The sequence below is a fragment of the Chelon labrosus genome (assembly GCF_963514085.1).
Source record: "Chelon labrosus genome assembly, chromosome: 13".
Classification (NCBI taxonomy): Eukaryota; Metazoa; Chordata; class Actinopteri; order Mugiliformes; family Mugilidae; genus Chelon; species Chelon labrosus.
Genome location: NC_140346.1, coordinates 16,035,964 through 16,048,434, shown reverse-complemented (window position 1 = coordinate 16,048,434; position 12,471 = coordinate 16,035,964). Strand labels below are relative to the sequence as shown.

The following is a 12,471-nucleotide window of genomic DNA, read 5'->3' as shown; positions in this document are numbered from 1 at the left end:
TTAAAATTCACAAGTTTTCCTTTTGTCCTTTTTACCCCGTTAGCATGATATGATTGAATGCAAGTGGAAACAGGTATGATGCAATATTGAACACAGTGCTGTGTCTTTTTTTCAGTAATACTAGAAGGCATAACAGCATGCAGGCAGAGGAATCCAGTAATCAATATTAATATTCTATCGTCGCATAAATATTTCAGCGAGCCGTTAACACTGTGTGTTCATTTTTCAAAGGATCAGTGACTTTCTTTGTTAAAATTGCCTGGATGGTCGTTCTCTGTTCGTGGCTTCCTTCCGGCGCTGGGAGCAGGCAATCAGACTCTCAAACGACGGAGAGAAAAAAAACTAAGGAGGCTGGGGACAGCTGATGATGGAGGGTCGAAGCCTGCGGGCTGAGGATAGGGCAGCATTAGGCCTCGAGAGTGGAGCGTTGGCAGGGATGAGGTTAAAGAGGTGGAAATTGTAGGTGTAATGCACTAATTGAAGCACAGACAAAGAATCAGAGCATGACTGGAGCGTTTAGATGAAAGCCTTTTAGACCGGAAGTCTATCTGGAAGACAGATGTGTTTTTACTGCGATATTATTACTTCAAAATGGATGCAAATAATGCTCTTTCTTGTACGTCAGATGCCACAGAAACAGTGTGTTGTGGACTTGAGTGGCGTCTGCAGTGCTGCAGCAGAGCTCCCCTCTCCTCACTCTTATCCTCCCATTGCGCTCTGTCTCACCAATCCTCTTAGCCCCTCTGCAGCCGACAAAGAGCAATGCATTGCTGCTTTCACTCTTTGCTCCTCGGGGAGATGAAAAATCCCTTGCAGTTGCACTTTGCTGGCCTGTATTATTAGCAGAGAGCCATTCAGTATTCAGCTACATTGACCATTTCTACTTGTGTGTGTGTGTGTGTGTGTGTGTGTGTGTGTGTGTGTGTGTGTGTGTGTGTGTGTGTGTGTCTGTGTGTCTGTGTGTTTTAAAGTGTGTGTTTTACCAGCCTCTGCTTTGTCAAGTGATTTGTCTTGACAGTGCTCCCTTGGCCAGCCACAATGGTTAGCCTGAGCTCTCATGTGCCCTACATACACACACACACATGCACGCGCACACACACACACAGCGCCAATGCTGGATAATCCTCACCACAGATAGTGCTACTAGTGGACAAAGAGGCTATGGGATACAAAAGAGCATTATAAAGGAATTAGCAAACAGTAGCCCACTTCTTATGTCATCCTCGTCTTCTTTTAAAGTGCTCAGATTCTTGGTTATATCCCGAACATCGTGTTATTCCTCAGAGCTGTGTGTTCGATACGCCTCTGAGTTTGTGATCCCACTCCCTCTCTCTCTGTTTTCAGAAAGCGGACCTGGCAGTCGCGGGCCTAACCATCACAGCAGAGCGTGAAAAGGTGATTGACTTCTCCAAGCCTTTCATGACCCTCGGTATCAGCATCATGTACCGCGTCCACCTGGTGAGTTACCTCCCGAGAGTCCTCCCCCAGACACACACCCGCCCTGACGATCGAACGTCCTCACGTAGAGCTTGCAGACATGCCACAGCAGGCTGTCAGCCCTGTCTAACTGCTAGAAAAGAACCAGTCTCCCTTCTGATCTGTAGAGTCTCTCTTTTAGTCTCTAAATCCTTCTGCAGCGTCTGCTCTTTTGCACCTTGTCGCCTGCCTTACCTCACTATGTGTTTTCATGGCTCTCTCGTCCTCTTCCTGCTTCACTCGTTACTGCTTCTCTTCCTGCAGTCTCAACTTTTTTTTACAGCGTCCAGTTCTTTTCACTTCTCCTGTGTTCGTTATTTCCTCCTTCTGTTGTTGCGGCCCCCCATTCAGCCGGCACCAGATGGTGTGTTTTATAGCGTGAACTTCCTGATGAATGTTGCAGTTTCACACTTGTTTTCTCCTGGCTCTCTGATTAGCTTTGGCCATCTTATTCACACAAGCAATGCCCTCCGTGCTCCGCAGAGAGCAAGCCTGAGCAAGAAACAGCGAAACAACAGCAGTGCAGGTGGAAATGAGCCAGTGTTTGCAGAGTCAGTGGCCCATTAATCATCAGTCCTCCCCCAAAACCCAAGGTGACACAACGGGGCCTGGTATGGCACCGGCCACAGTCCGCACTGAAGTGTTCTGGCACATGCGCAGGCTAACATTAGTGTAGTATCCCAGAGGGGCGTTTTACTCACAGTCCCCTTCCATCTTGCTCCTGTCTCTATTTTCTTGTAAACCTCCCTCCTTCTCACCTTCCCATATCTGTGCACAATACCAATAGCTGTAGCAGCAAGTGACTCAATCGAGCGCCAACTCTTGGGGAGAATCAATCGATGCTCACAGCAGGTGCAGTGTTAAATGGGCTGCTGGGCAGCGTATGACCTCTGCAGTGGGAAGCAAGCAGGCGGGTGGCAGCATGAGGAGATGATATAGAGCTGACACCCCACAGGGCTGGCACATCAAGTCAAAGAGTTGAATTAGCACAGACGTGACCCAGTTGATTGTCAATAAGAGAGAAATGAAGTAAGCAGTTAAGATAAGATGCATGACGTTTTTAAAAAAGTAGATGGGTATCCCTGTCTCTCTCTCTTTCTGTCCCTCATTTCCTCGTGCTTTTTTTACTTTCCTGTTGCCCCTTGGTATTTACTTAGATCAGATTCAGAGCGGTCCCTCAGCATGCTCTGAAATTCAATATTTGAATTTGTGCGACTGCACTTGTTTAGTTCTAATCCAGTGACTATTGATTTGGGTCACAGTGATTTCTACAAGGGGGTCTGCTGCTTATTTCAAACTTTAAATGAAAATTTCAGTCTGATCAATAAGAATGGCGAATGCAATAAAGTAAAGGTGCCTGTTGGGTATTAATTACCCTCAGCCATTTAATTTAATTCCTGTCTACCGGTCTCTCACAGACACACTGGCTTTCTTACAGTTACGGATTTGAAAGCTCCACACCCGCAGCTGTCATCGCGCAGTCTTCTGTGTCTTCTGAGTGCGGTGAACAGCAGCAAAGACTTAGTCACCTGCTGCATGATTTTGTGTTACATTACACAAAAAGACAGGTGACCACAGATGTTCTAGGATACTGACTCAGCAATAAAAAAAATGCAGGCACCGCTCTCAGACACCTTGCAACTCATTGGCGCAAGACGAGCGGTACCTGTGTAAGGTTTCCAGCTGTCTTGTCAGCCTCTTTTGTGGCTGCTTGGGGATTTGTAGTTAGGAACTATATACAGTCATAAAATAGTGTGTGGTATCTGGTGCGGTGTAAAACATACATGTGATTTGAGGCCATATAGATGAAGCTGATTTGAGTTTACACACAAATCAAAGAGTAGCCATACAGTGTGTTTTACCGCTGTCTTGAATTGGGCATCAGAGTTATGAACGTAGACACTTCCTAAAGCTACTGTCTGCCTCGTCTCATAAAAACCTTCTCTTCCATTACATTCATCATCTCAGCACCCCAGCACTCTGAGGTACTTTATATTTGTGCCAGTTCCATCATTTAAACTTTTAATATGCTGGCTCTGAGTGTGTATAACAGAAAGAGAGAGTAGTTTCAATTAGACATAGGAGTTAATTAGGGGTTGTGTGGAAGCTGTGTCAGATTCAACAGCTGCCCGCAGGGTAGAGCGTAACATAACAAGCTTTATTGACTCTCCGGCTGCACACGTTCTCAGATAAAATCACTCAAATTCCTGCACGGCCACATACCATCACACACATACAGTACTGGGACACTCACAGACATGCACCGCTGCCCGCATGAACAAATCACCCGGACATAAAGCCAGACAACCTGGCGAGCACAGGAGGTAGCAGGATGTTGTTATGGATATGACCCGGTGACCTCCACCAAATCAACTGCTCTCCACAGATTGCCCCCGTGGCCATCTCAACAGCCGCTAACAGCTGACAGCATCTGCTCTGACACAATTAGAAATGCGCACGCTATCAAAGAGCCCGGAATTAAAGAGAGGAGGTGGAGGAGGCGCGGGGGGACGGACAGGAGGAAATAAAAGGCATAAAAGGGAATGAGCAAGAAAAGGGTAGAAAGAGAACCAGAAGGGGTGGAGAGACGGACGGAGAGAAATGAGAGCAGGGAAGTGAGTGGGAAAGTGTGAGAGGGAAAATGACAATGGGAAGTCTCCTTCAGTATTCAGGCAGGCGGACTCAGGGGGGGGGCAGTGTGGTGTGAATACCAAGAGGCAGGATGACGAGGTGAAATCCTTGACTGGATAACCTCACCAGCTCCTTCAGCCACTCTCCTGGCATGGAGGCAATCCCCCAGTGGAGAGAGGGGAGAGGAAGGTAGGACTGAAGGAGGGAGGTGGAGAGAGGACATGCTCGGTGCAAGGTAAAATGAATGAGCTCTTCACCTACAGGATAAGAGGACATACACATACCACAACAGGCAGTTATTCTTCTTGAGATAAACAGAGATTATGAAGGATGTTTGTGGCTCTGTGACACGTCTACATTCTTTTACATCTTTTGATTTGCCTCCTATCATCCTCCATTAAATGATTCTCCTGCCTCTTATAAAAATAAACACAGCAGCAGATGTTTATGTGCAACCTGTCGCTATGGTGCACACTCACACTCACACTTAGTTCAGTGTCTGCAGTACTTTACCTTCTAATTCATGCACCAAGGCAACTATTGGTTTAATACTTTTATTATTATTTCATATTTTGGACTCTTACTGTCTATTCCATGTGTTTATCTCATATATATATATTAAACAGTCTCCACCACACACACAGGCATGGTTGCTGTGTATTCCCCAGCCAGCAGTCAACAACTTCCTGGCTCTGTGCTCAGCACCGGTGCTCTTTTTGCACCGCGTTGCCCAAGCACGTACTGTATCTGCCCTGCTGCGGATGACTGACAGCTAAGACAGCTGCTGACAAGATTTAAAACACGGGCACACACACAAACACAAAGCTGCTGACAGTCTGTCTTGCACACACAGACTCACCTTCCTATGAGATCACTGTTTAAACAATAACCTCGGGCCATTTGGATAGACTAGGAGGTACCTCTGCTCCCTTTAATTGCAGTCTCACGTCAATATATCACTGTGTCATTGATAACTTATGAATTACTAAATACACTCTGTATTTGCTTGCATAAATTATTAATGAATGAATCAAAGTTAAGCCCCTGTGAAGGACAGGTGCCTGTCCTCTGCTTACATAGTGCACACAAAGCAACTTTAAAACTACACTGGTGGATTTTATTATTTATTTATTTGGCCACATACACAAGCTGTAAGCACAACATCCATCCAATACAGAACCATATTAGCATTCATTTAGATTTTCCTTTCCAGCAACGTGGGGAATTCATTGCTCCTGATTTGGTCTCCACCGACTTCTTGGGTTTAAACCTATCCCCTTGGCTGCTAAATGCTCCACTGTGTTCGTAAAAGACAGTCTCTAACTTTGTGTGCCGGCTGTTTGGTGCTGAGCAAGTGACAGAGTGATCACGGGAGTGTAATGGAAATTAGGTTTGGGAGCAGTGAACGCGAACAATAACAATTAAATCAAAACAGTGAGCTGTAAGGTGTTAAAACAAGAAAATTACGCCTTGACTCAAGCTGAGTGATAATCTGTCAACAAGAGCAACCCTCTTTACAGTGCTTACTGTAATTTGGTCCATTGTTCATGTAAATTTGCTAATTAGTATTTTGTGTCAGGCATCACACTAAGGGTTATAATTTTTTCACTGTCAGCGTATGTTCATTAAAGAGACGTAACCGCAACAGAGCTAAAACAAAGACGTCTGGGACTTGTTTGAGTTTTCTTGAAGATTTTTCACCACACCTCTCCACGTATCTCCACCTGAAAATGCCTAGGGTCTGTTAACAATACTCAACAGTTTAACCTGGGTGGGATCATTTTTTTCACGATTAGTGGTTCGGTAACATCTCGGTGACGGCGAGAAACTATTTCCCACTCAAGGTGTGTCTGGGGAAGAAACCTTTTTTGGGATAAACGTTCAGACTGTGTTGAAAATGGCTGATAAGTAATGTACCGGTCACCTCCGCTGTTCAGAGAGGGATTTTTCATTTTCACATAGATGGCTTCCTTCGCTCTACTTTCAAACCATCTGTCCTCCTCTCTTGTCTGAAAATGAAAACCTAGACTCCCCGCCAGTCGTTTAGAACTGAAGACGCTACTTGGATGAGTGGTGAAACATCTTCAAAAATACCATTCTCCTTTCTTAGACATACCGTGACCCAGATGGCTGAAAATCTTCACAGACACCATGTCCTGAAATGTTGCCAGAGAAAATACTCCGATATATTTTGGAAATGTGCACACAGATTTTTGTGCAGTGCACATTTAGCTGTATATCCTCATTAGTGCGTCTGCTGGAGAATTTCTCCTCCAACTCTGACTCCTGAAAACTTAACTTTGAGTCTTGAAGAAAATGCATTACATATTTCTGAGAAGCACAACTCCCACTGTTGTCCTCGTACTCTTTTGTCTTCTCCTGTTGTTCTCTCTATATCAGAGTTGCTCTCATGCACCTTCCCTTCTCCGCCATCTGTCAGCATGGGAGTCCCCAGTCTCTGCAGTTCTCTTCATCTTAATAATAGCACCTTGGTGGAAACTTAAGGTGTGGGCAAGGGAGGCCAGCAGTTCACAAAACGCTGGTTCAGCATGCACCAAACTGGACTAATGTCAGCACATACTGCTGTTACCCCAGTAATGCCAACTAGTTGCAGCTTGGCAGTGACACTCTCTTTACTCTACCTCTGAGATGGCCATTGTGTGTATGTGTGTGTCAGAGAGAGAGAGAGAGAGCGCTCTGCTGTTCTATTTTCAGACAGCTATCATCATAAGCAATTACGCTCTGCAGATAGACTGACATTCATTATGGCTGGCAGGCTGATTTGAAACTTGCTAAAAATTATTCTGAAGCTCTCTCTTCTCCCGCTTTCTGCAAGAACTCCTATTTTAGTCAGTCGGGCTAAAACGCGAGTGATTACAGACGCATTAATGAATTTTCGTCTCTGCACAGGTTTAAATGCGTATTCGTTTATCATAACAAATGCTCACCAAAATAATTTCACCCTCTTTGCCTCAAATTTAATTTCGGGGGGCCCTCAGAAATGTATTACCGCAGTGTTTTGGCATGCGTCACGTCTCCCAGGAGTATCTAATGGAGTGTTTATGCACGGAAGGGACTTGGCCACGATCAGGTGGGCTCCACAGGGCTGAATGATGGCACACAAACAGAAGATAAGGAAGTTCTTCATGACTGCGCGCATGCTTCTCATAACAACGCATGAACAGTTGGTTGTTTGATCACCTCCACTATGTAACTGTCCTGCTGGCCCCCGACAGCCACCTCCATTTCATAGTCATTGACAGATGGTGGACGTGCATCTGTGTGTAAATGGCTGATATTCCCCCGCTGTCGTCCGGTCACACGAGGCTGTAAGCCGAACATGCACGTCAGGGATGTGTACAAACACACATACAGTACAAATATGCGCGCACAGCCATTGTGACACTGGTTCACCAGTAATTGGTTTCATTTAGAGGACAATGGCTGCTGGTGCTGGATAATGAAACATTAAGAATTAGCCCCTATATTCCCACTGGTGTGCTGGCTGCCAACTTTATTTTGGCCACTTTATCTCCTGGTTACCAGTTCAAGCTGATACCCAACAGCCCATAGCTGCTTTCTGTACAGATAGCCTGTTTGCCCAAGCCAAAGCTATTAATCTTCTCCTTTTTTTTTCCTCCAAGCTGGGACACTGCGCTCCTAGTCGTGCTGGAAGTCAGCTATAGGTCATGGAAATGAATTTATGTTTAATGTCGCTATAATGGTTTAGCTGATTATTTGACCTTTCTTTCGCTGCTGCATGTATATGTAGAGTGCGAATACTAGTGTTTCTTATCTCTTTTAATAAGTCTGACCTCTAATTATTCTCAATAATCGGACATGATAGGTTATCTAATGTAGTTATAATATAGTGCAGTGTTTCACGTAAAAGTATGCTTTTAGACCAATTAATATGAAAGAGTTGTCGGTTAATATAAGTGTTTGTATTCTTCAGAGGCAGAATCTGGGAAATAAAACCTCTTATCTATGATGTTGTATCAGTATACAGCCCTGTGCCGCTCTGTTGACAATTCATGGGAGACCGAGTCTGTGCTTTCATACAATGTTGATCTGAATGTTTACATGCAAATGAGATTCATATAATTATAGTGCTATCAGTTTAGGACAGGAAAATCTACTCTTATCACATCCAAATCCATTTATTTACTGTCACAGTCACCTTTTTTCATCTTCTCCAAATTACACAGGCGGCAGTAAATGTTGGTTAACGCACCAAACCAAATTGAACTGGGGCAAAGGAATCAACACTGAAATTCAGCAGCTTTTTTTTTTTTTTTTTTTTTATTAATCGCAGCTCTGACTGTATGCTAGAAACTTTCTGTCAAGTTCATTGTCAACTTTACAACTGTGTTTTTGACCTCTTACCTCCTCCTCCAACGAAACCTTTGAGTTTTGAACATGGAATCAAATTGTCTGTGGAGTGATTAATGAGTTTTTCCAACTCTGCACTGTGTGTGTTGTGTTTCAGGGACGTAGGCCAGGTTACTTCTCCTTCTTGGATCCCTTCTCCCCTGGTGTCTGGCTCTTCATGCTTCTGGCCTACTTGGCTGTCAGCTGCGTCCTCTTTCTGGTGGCAAGGTAAAGAGCTCACCATTTAAATACTACACAGGTGAGAGAGAGACAAGCAAAGGGTTTGGGTACAAAGAGTGAAAACAAACAAAAAAAGGTTTGTTTGGGGGATGTATTGAGGAGGAAACAAGCGTCTGTTCTCTTGCTTCTCCTCGGTCTATGCAGTTGATCCTCCACATCACAGTGAAAGAGATGTTGTCTCCCAGTGATGGGTCCCCAGCGTCACACTGCCCCCTGCTGCTCGAGGAGGGAACTGGCACAACTGCATCTGAAAACCTGGATTGCTTATACAACGGAAACATCACTGTTGTGCTGTAGCATAAGAAGACAGTTAAATGCAAAATAATGCACATTTATTATATTAAAAAAGATCTCGTTTGTATTTCTCCAGACTGTAGATGAATTATCTCTCTGTAAAGGGAGTGATATGTGGTGTGAAATATAATGGAAACTGATTTGATTAATGACCAATAATGTGGATAATAATATAAACACTCTCCGTTTTGAATAAGTAAGAAATATGTCGAGTTTTACTTTGTTCTTTGCTGATTTTGGAGCATCAGGAGGAAATTATGATCTCATTTTATAACGGAGACTAACGCATTGTTGTCTCACTCAGCACGTAACAGAGTTGTAACGTGACGTTAGTTTCATGCAGCAACATTTGAACACACCAGGCGCACTGCCTACATTACAATGGTACAATGGTTTAGTTGGAGCAGCTCTTAGGGAGTGAAAAACAGGTTGGTTCACTCTCTGGAGAGCCAAGGTGACTTTGCGCTCAGCTGACTGTTAGAGTTGTTTTGCTTCTCATTCTTCACTCCTCTTTCTGTCGCCATTTGTCTCGCTCTCTGTCTCTGGAGTTTTGCTACTATCAGAATACTAAATCCAACTTTCCTTCCCGTCGTCATTGGTTAAATCCCTCTGGACTCTCTGTGTTGTCTAAACCTGGTGTCTCCATCTCTCCAGATTGACGCCGTATGAGTGGTACAATCCCCACCCTTGTCTAAAGGGACGCTGTAACCTGTTGATCAACCAGTACTCACTTGGAAACAGTTTCTGGTTCCCGGTTGGAGGCTTCATGCAGCAGGGCTCCACCATTGCTCCCAGGGCTCTGTCTACACGTTGTGTCAGCGGAGTGTGGTTAGTATTGGCTATAATGACACACGGACAACTGCATGTTTCAAATACACAAACATTTATGACTAAATTGTATTTGTTCTGGTGTAATTGCTCCATCATGGGACTCATTTCATCTCGTGATGACATGTTGCACAAATTAGACATTGCCTGTGTATGTCTGCCATTTCAGTTAAATCTTCATCCAAACCAAGCATTGCCATCTGTCTCCGTACAAACCAATTCATCCACTGAAAATCCCATCCTGAAAATCCTCTCCTCTCAGGTGCACGGCCATTTTAATCCTCGTACATTTTCACAGAGATAATCCATCTTCATACATGTTCCCGCACATTTACATACCCTTATGGGCGCACACACGTGTTCATTCGTTCTGCCTTTCCTACACAGGTGGGCCTTCACATTAATCATCATCTCATCCTACACTGCCAACTTGGCTGCCTTCCTGACAGTCCAGAGGATGGAGGTGCCAATAGAGTCAGTGGACGACCTGGCTGATCAGACAGCGATAGAGTACGGCACCATGCACGGAGGATCCACAATGACCTTCTTCCAGGTCAGAGTTTGCCCACGTTACTGTATATAATACACTGTTTATACTCCTCTGTGACACATACATATAGTAGCACGTGCACAGCTCAGAGCCTGAACCAAATCAATGGGGCATCTGCGGTGTTATCCTCTTCATCACCTTCCTGTCCTTCCTGTCTCCCTCTTCTAACCACTGGTTTTATCTGTTTCCTGTCTGTGCTTTGCTACAGCCATTCAATATCCTTCTCCTCAGGGAGATGGGCACTGTCCTGGTCCCACACTATCCTCTTTCATCTTCTCAAGTTTTGACCTCAGAGAGACAGAAAAAGACAGTGAGCAACAGGGAAATGTAGTGGTTGCAAAGGAGACGGACAGTGAAGGATGATGTAGGGGGAAGGGAAGAAAGACATTAGCCTTGTGTTCCTTGGCACCTTTGTGTCCACTGGACCTTGAATAACTCAGGGAAGACAGGCCAAGAGAAAGCAGAAGGCTGGCGGTGATGTTAAGTGAAGTTCCTCCTCTGAACTCTGTAGGAAGTGGGAAAAGGTGTGCGTTCAAATTGAATTTTCCTCCAGGGAACCAGAGTTGGAATAAATCCGTCAGTCAAAGGAGAACAACAAACAGAAACCAGTATCCTCCTCCACGATGGTGAATATGTATCCGCAGATGACAGACTTTTGGTGACTGTGTCTGTTTTTTCCTTGAATCTGTGCAGAACTCTCGCTACCAGACGTACCAGCGCATGTGGAACTTCATGCACTCAAAGCAGCCCAGCGTGTTTGTGAAGAGCACGGAGGAGGGGATTGCCCGTGTCCTGAACTCCAACTACGCCTACCTGCTGGAGAGCACCATGAACGAGTATTACCGCCAGAGGAACTGCAACCTGACTCAGATCGGAGGACTGCTGGACACCAAGGGCTACGGCATCGGCATGCCTCTGGGTGAGTGGAGAACCATGGGATGGAGAGGGGTGAGGAGATTTCAAAGTGAAGGAAGAGGAGAGCTCAAAGATGGATATAAGTTTCTAAGGCAAAAGAAAGTATTTTCAGAGGGTGAAGAAGTTCAGTGTTAAATGAAGGAAACAGAGGACGGAGCTGATGCTTTCACTTAAATACATTGTGTAATTCACAGTGAAGCTATGAAGAGCGGGGGCCTTAGCTGGAAGATACACAATAAAACTCACATAGGAGAGTTAAATTGAAAAGCAAAGCCTCAGCAAAGCCAAACTGTGAGCTGCTATCATGAGGCAAAATGATGCAAAAAGTGAGAAACTAAAAGAGAGACTGTCTGCTAGACTTTAATAAAGCGACTGTTGCCGCGCTGTGATGGGAGAAGTGAGACAAGAGAAATGTGAAATGTTCCTGGAGTCTGCTCTGAGAAAAAAAAAAAAAACACATGGGTTTACTTAGACTTTGATCTCAGGTTGAATCAAACCGGAGACGAGGGAGAAAAACACACACTTTAAAGTAAACAAGATTCATTTCAATTTCTTTGATGTTTAAAGTATAGATCGACCCACTCTTTATTGGATGATGTTCCATAGCACAGACTATGAAGTGACATGTACAGAACATCGTAGTGAGCCCTTTAAAACTTATATTTGTTTAAACAAAGTCTGATCAAGTGACGTTATTCACATTTGTTGCTATGTTCTTTTTTTGTGTGTGTTCATTCCTGAGTTTATGCCTCCTCTCTTTCCTCCAGGGTCAGTGTACCGTGATGAGTTTGACCTCGCCATCCTCAAACTGCAGGAGGACAATCGTTTGGAGATCCTCAAGAGGAAGTGGTGGGATGGAGGGAAGTGCCCAAAGGAGGAGGACCACCGTGCCAAAGGTTTGTCTCTGGTCAATCCTCATCTCGTTTGCGTCATCAACACTTTCCGCTCCTCATTTTCTCCTCCCGCTGTCCACCCCAGGTCTGGGTATGGAGAACATCGGCGGCATCTTCGTGGTGCTGGTGTGCGGCCTGCTGGTGGCTATCTTCATGGCAGTGCTGGAGTTTGTCTGGATGTTAAGGCATGCGCCAGGAAATGAGGTGAGAGAGGGCTATCTAACCTGCATCTGCTTTGTCTCCCTCTCCCCTCCCTGGCACCCTCCCCCTCGT

General features: G+C 44.9%; 1 protein-coding gene across 1 annotated transcript in view; it reads left to right on the top strand.

Moving 5' to 3' along the window:
* grik4 (glutamate receptor, ionotropic, kainate 4) overlaps window positions 1-12,471 on the top strand; it is a 225,320-nt gene that overhangs the window by 207,651 nt on the left and 5,198 nt on the right. The window contains exons 13-19 of the mRNA XM_084558293.1: window positions 1,345-1,458; window positions 8,597-8,706; window positions 9,667-9,840; window positions 10,228-10,393; window positions 11,084-11,309; window positions 12,073-12,201; window positions 12,284-12,402. Of these exons, the coding sequence (XP_084414419.1) occupies window positions 1,345-1,458; window positions 8,597-8,706; window positions 9,667-9,840; window positions 10,228-10,393; window positions 11,084-11,309; window positions 12,073-12,201; window positions 12,284-12,402 (1,038 nt within the window). The remainder of the gene's footprint in view (window positions 1-1,344; window positions 1,459-8,596; window positions 8,707-9,666; window positions 9,841-10,227; window positions 10,394-11,083; window positions 11,310-12,072; window positions 12,202-12,283; window positions 12,403-12,471) is intronic.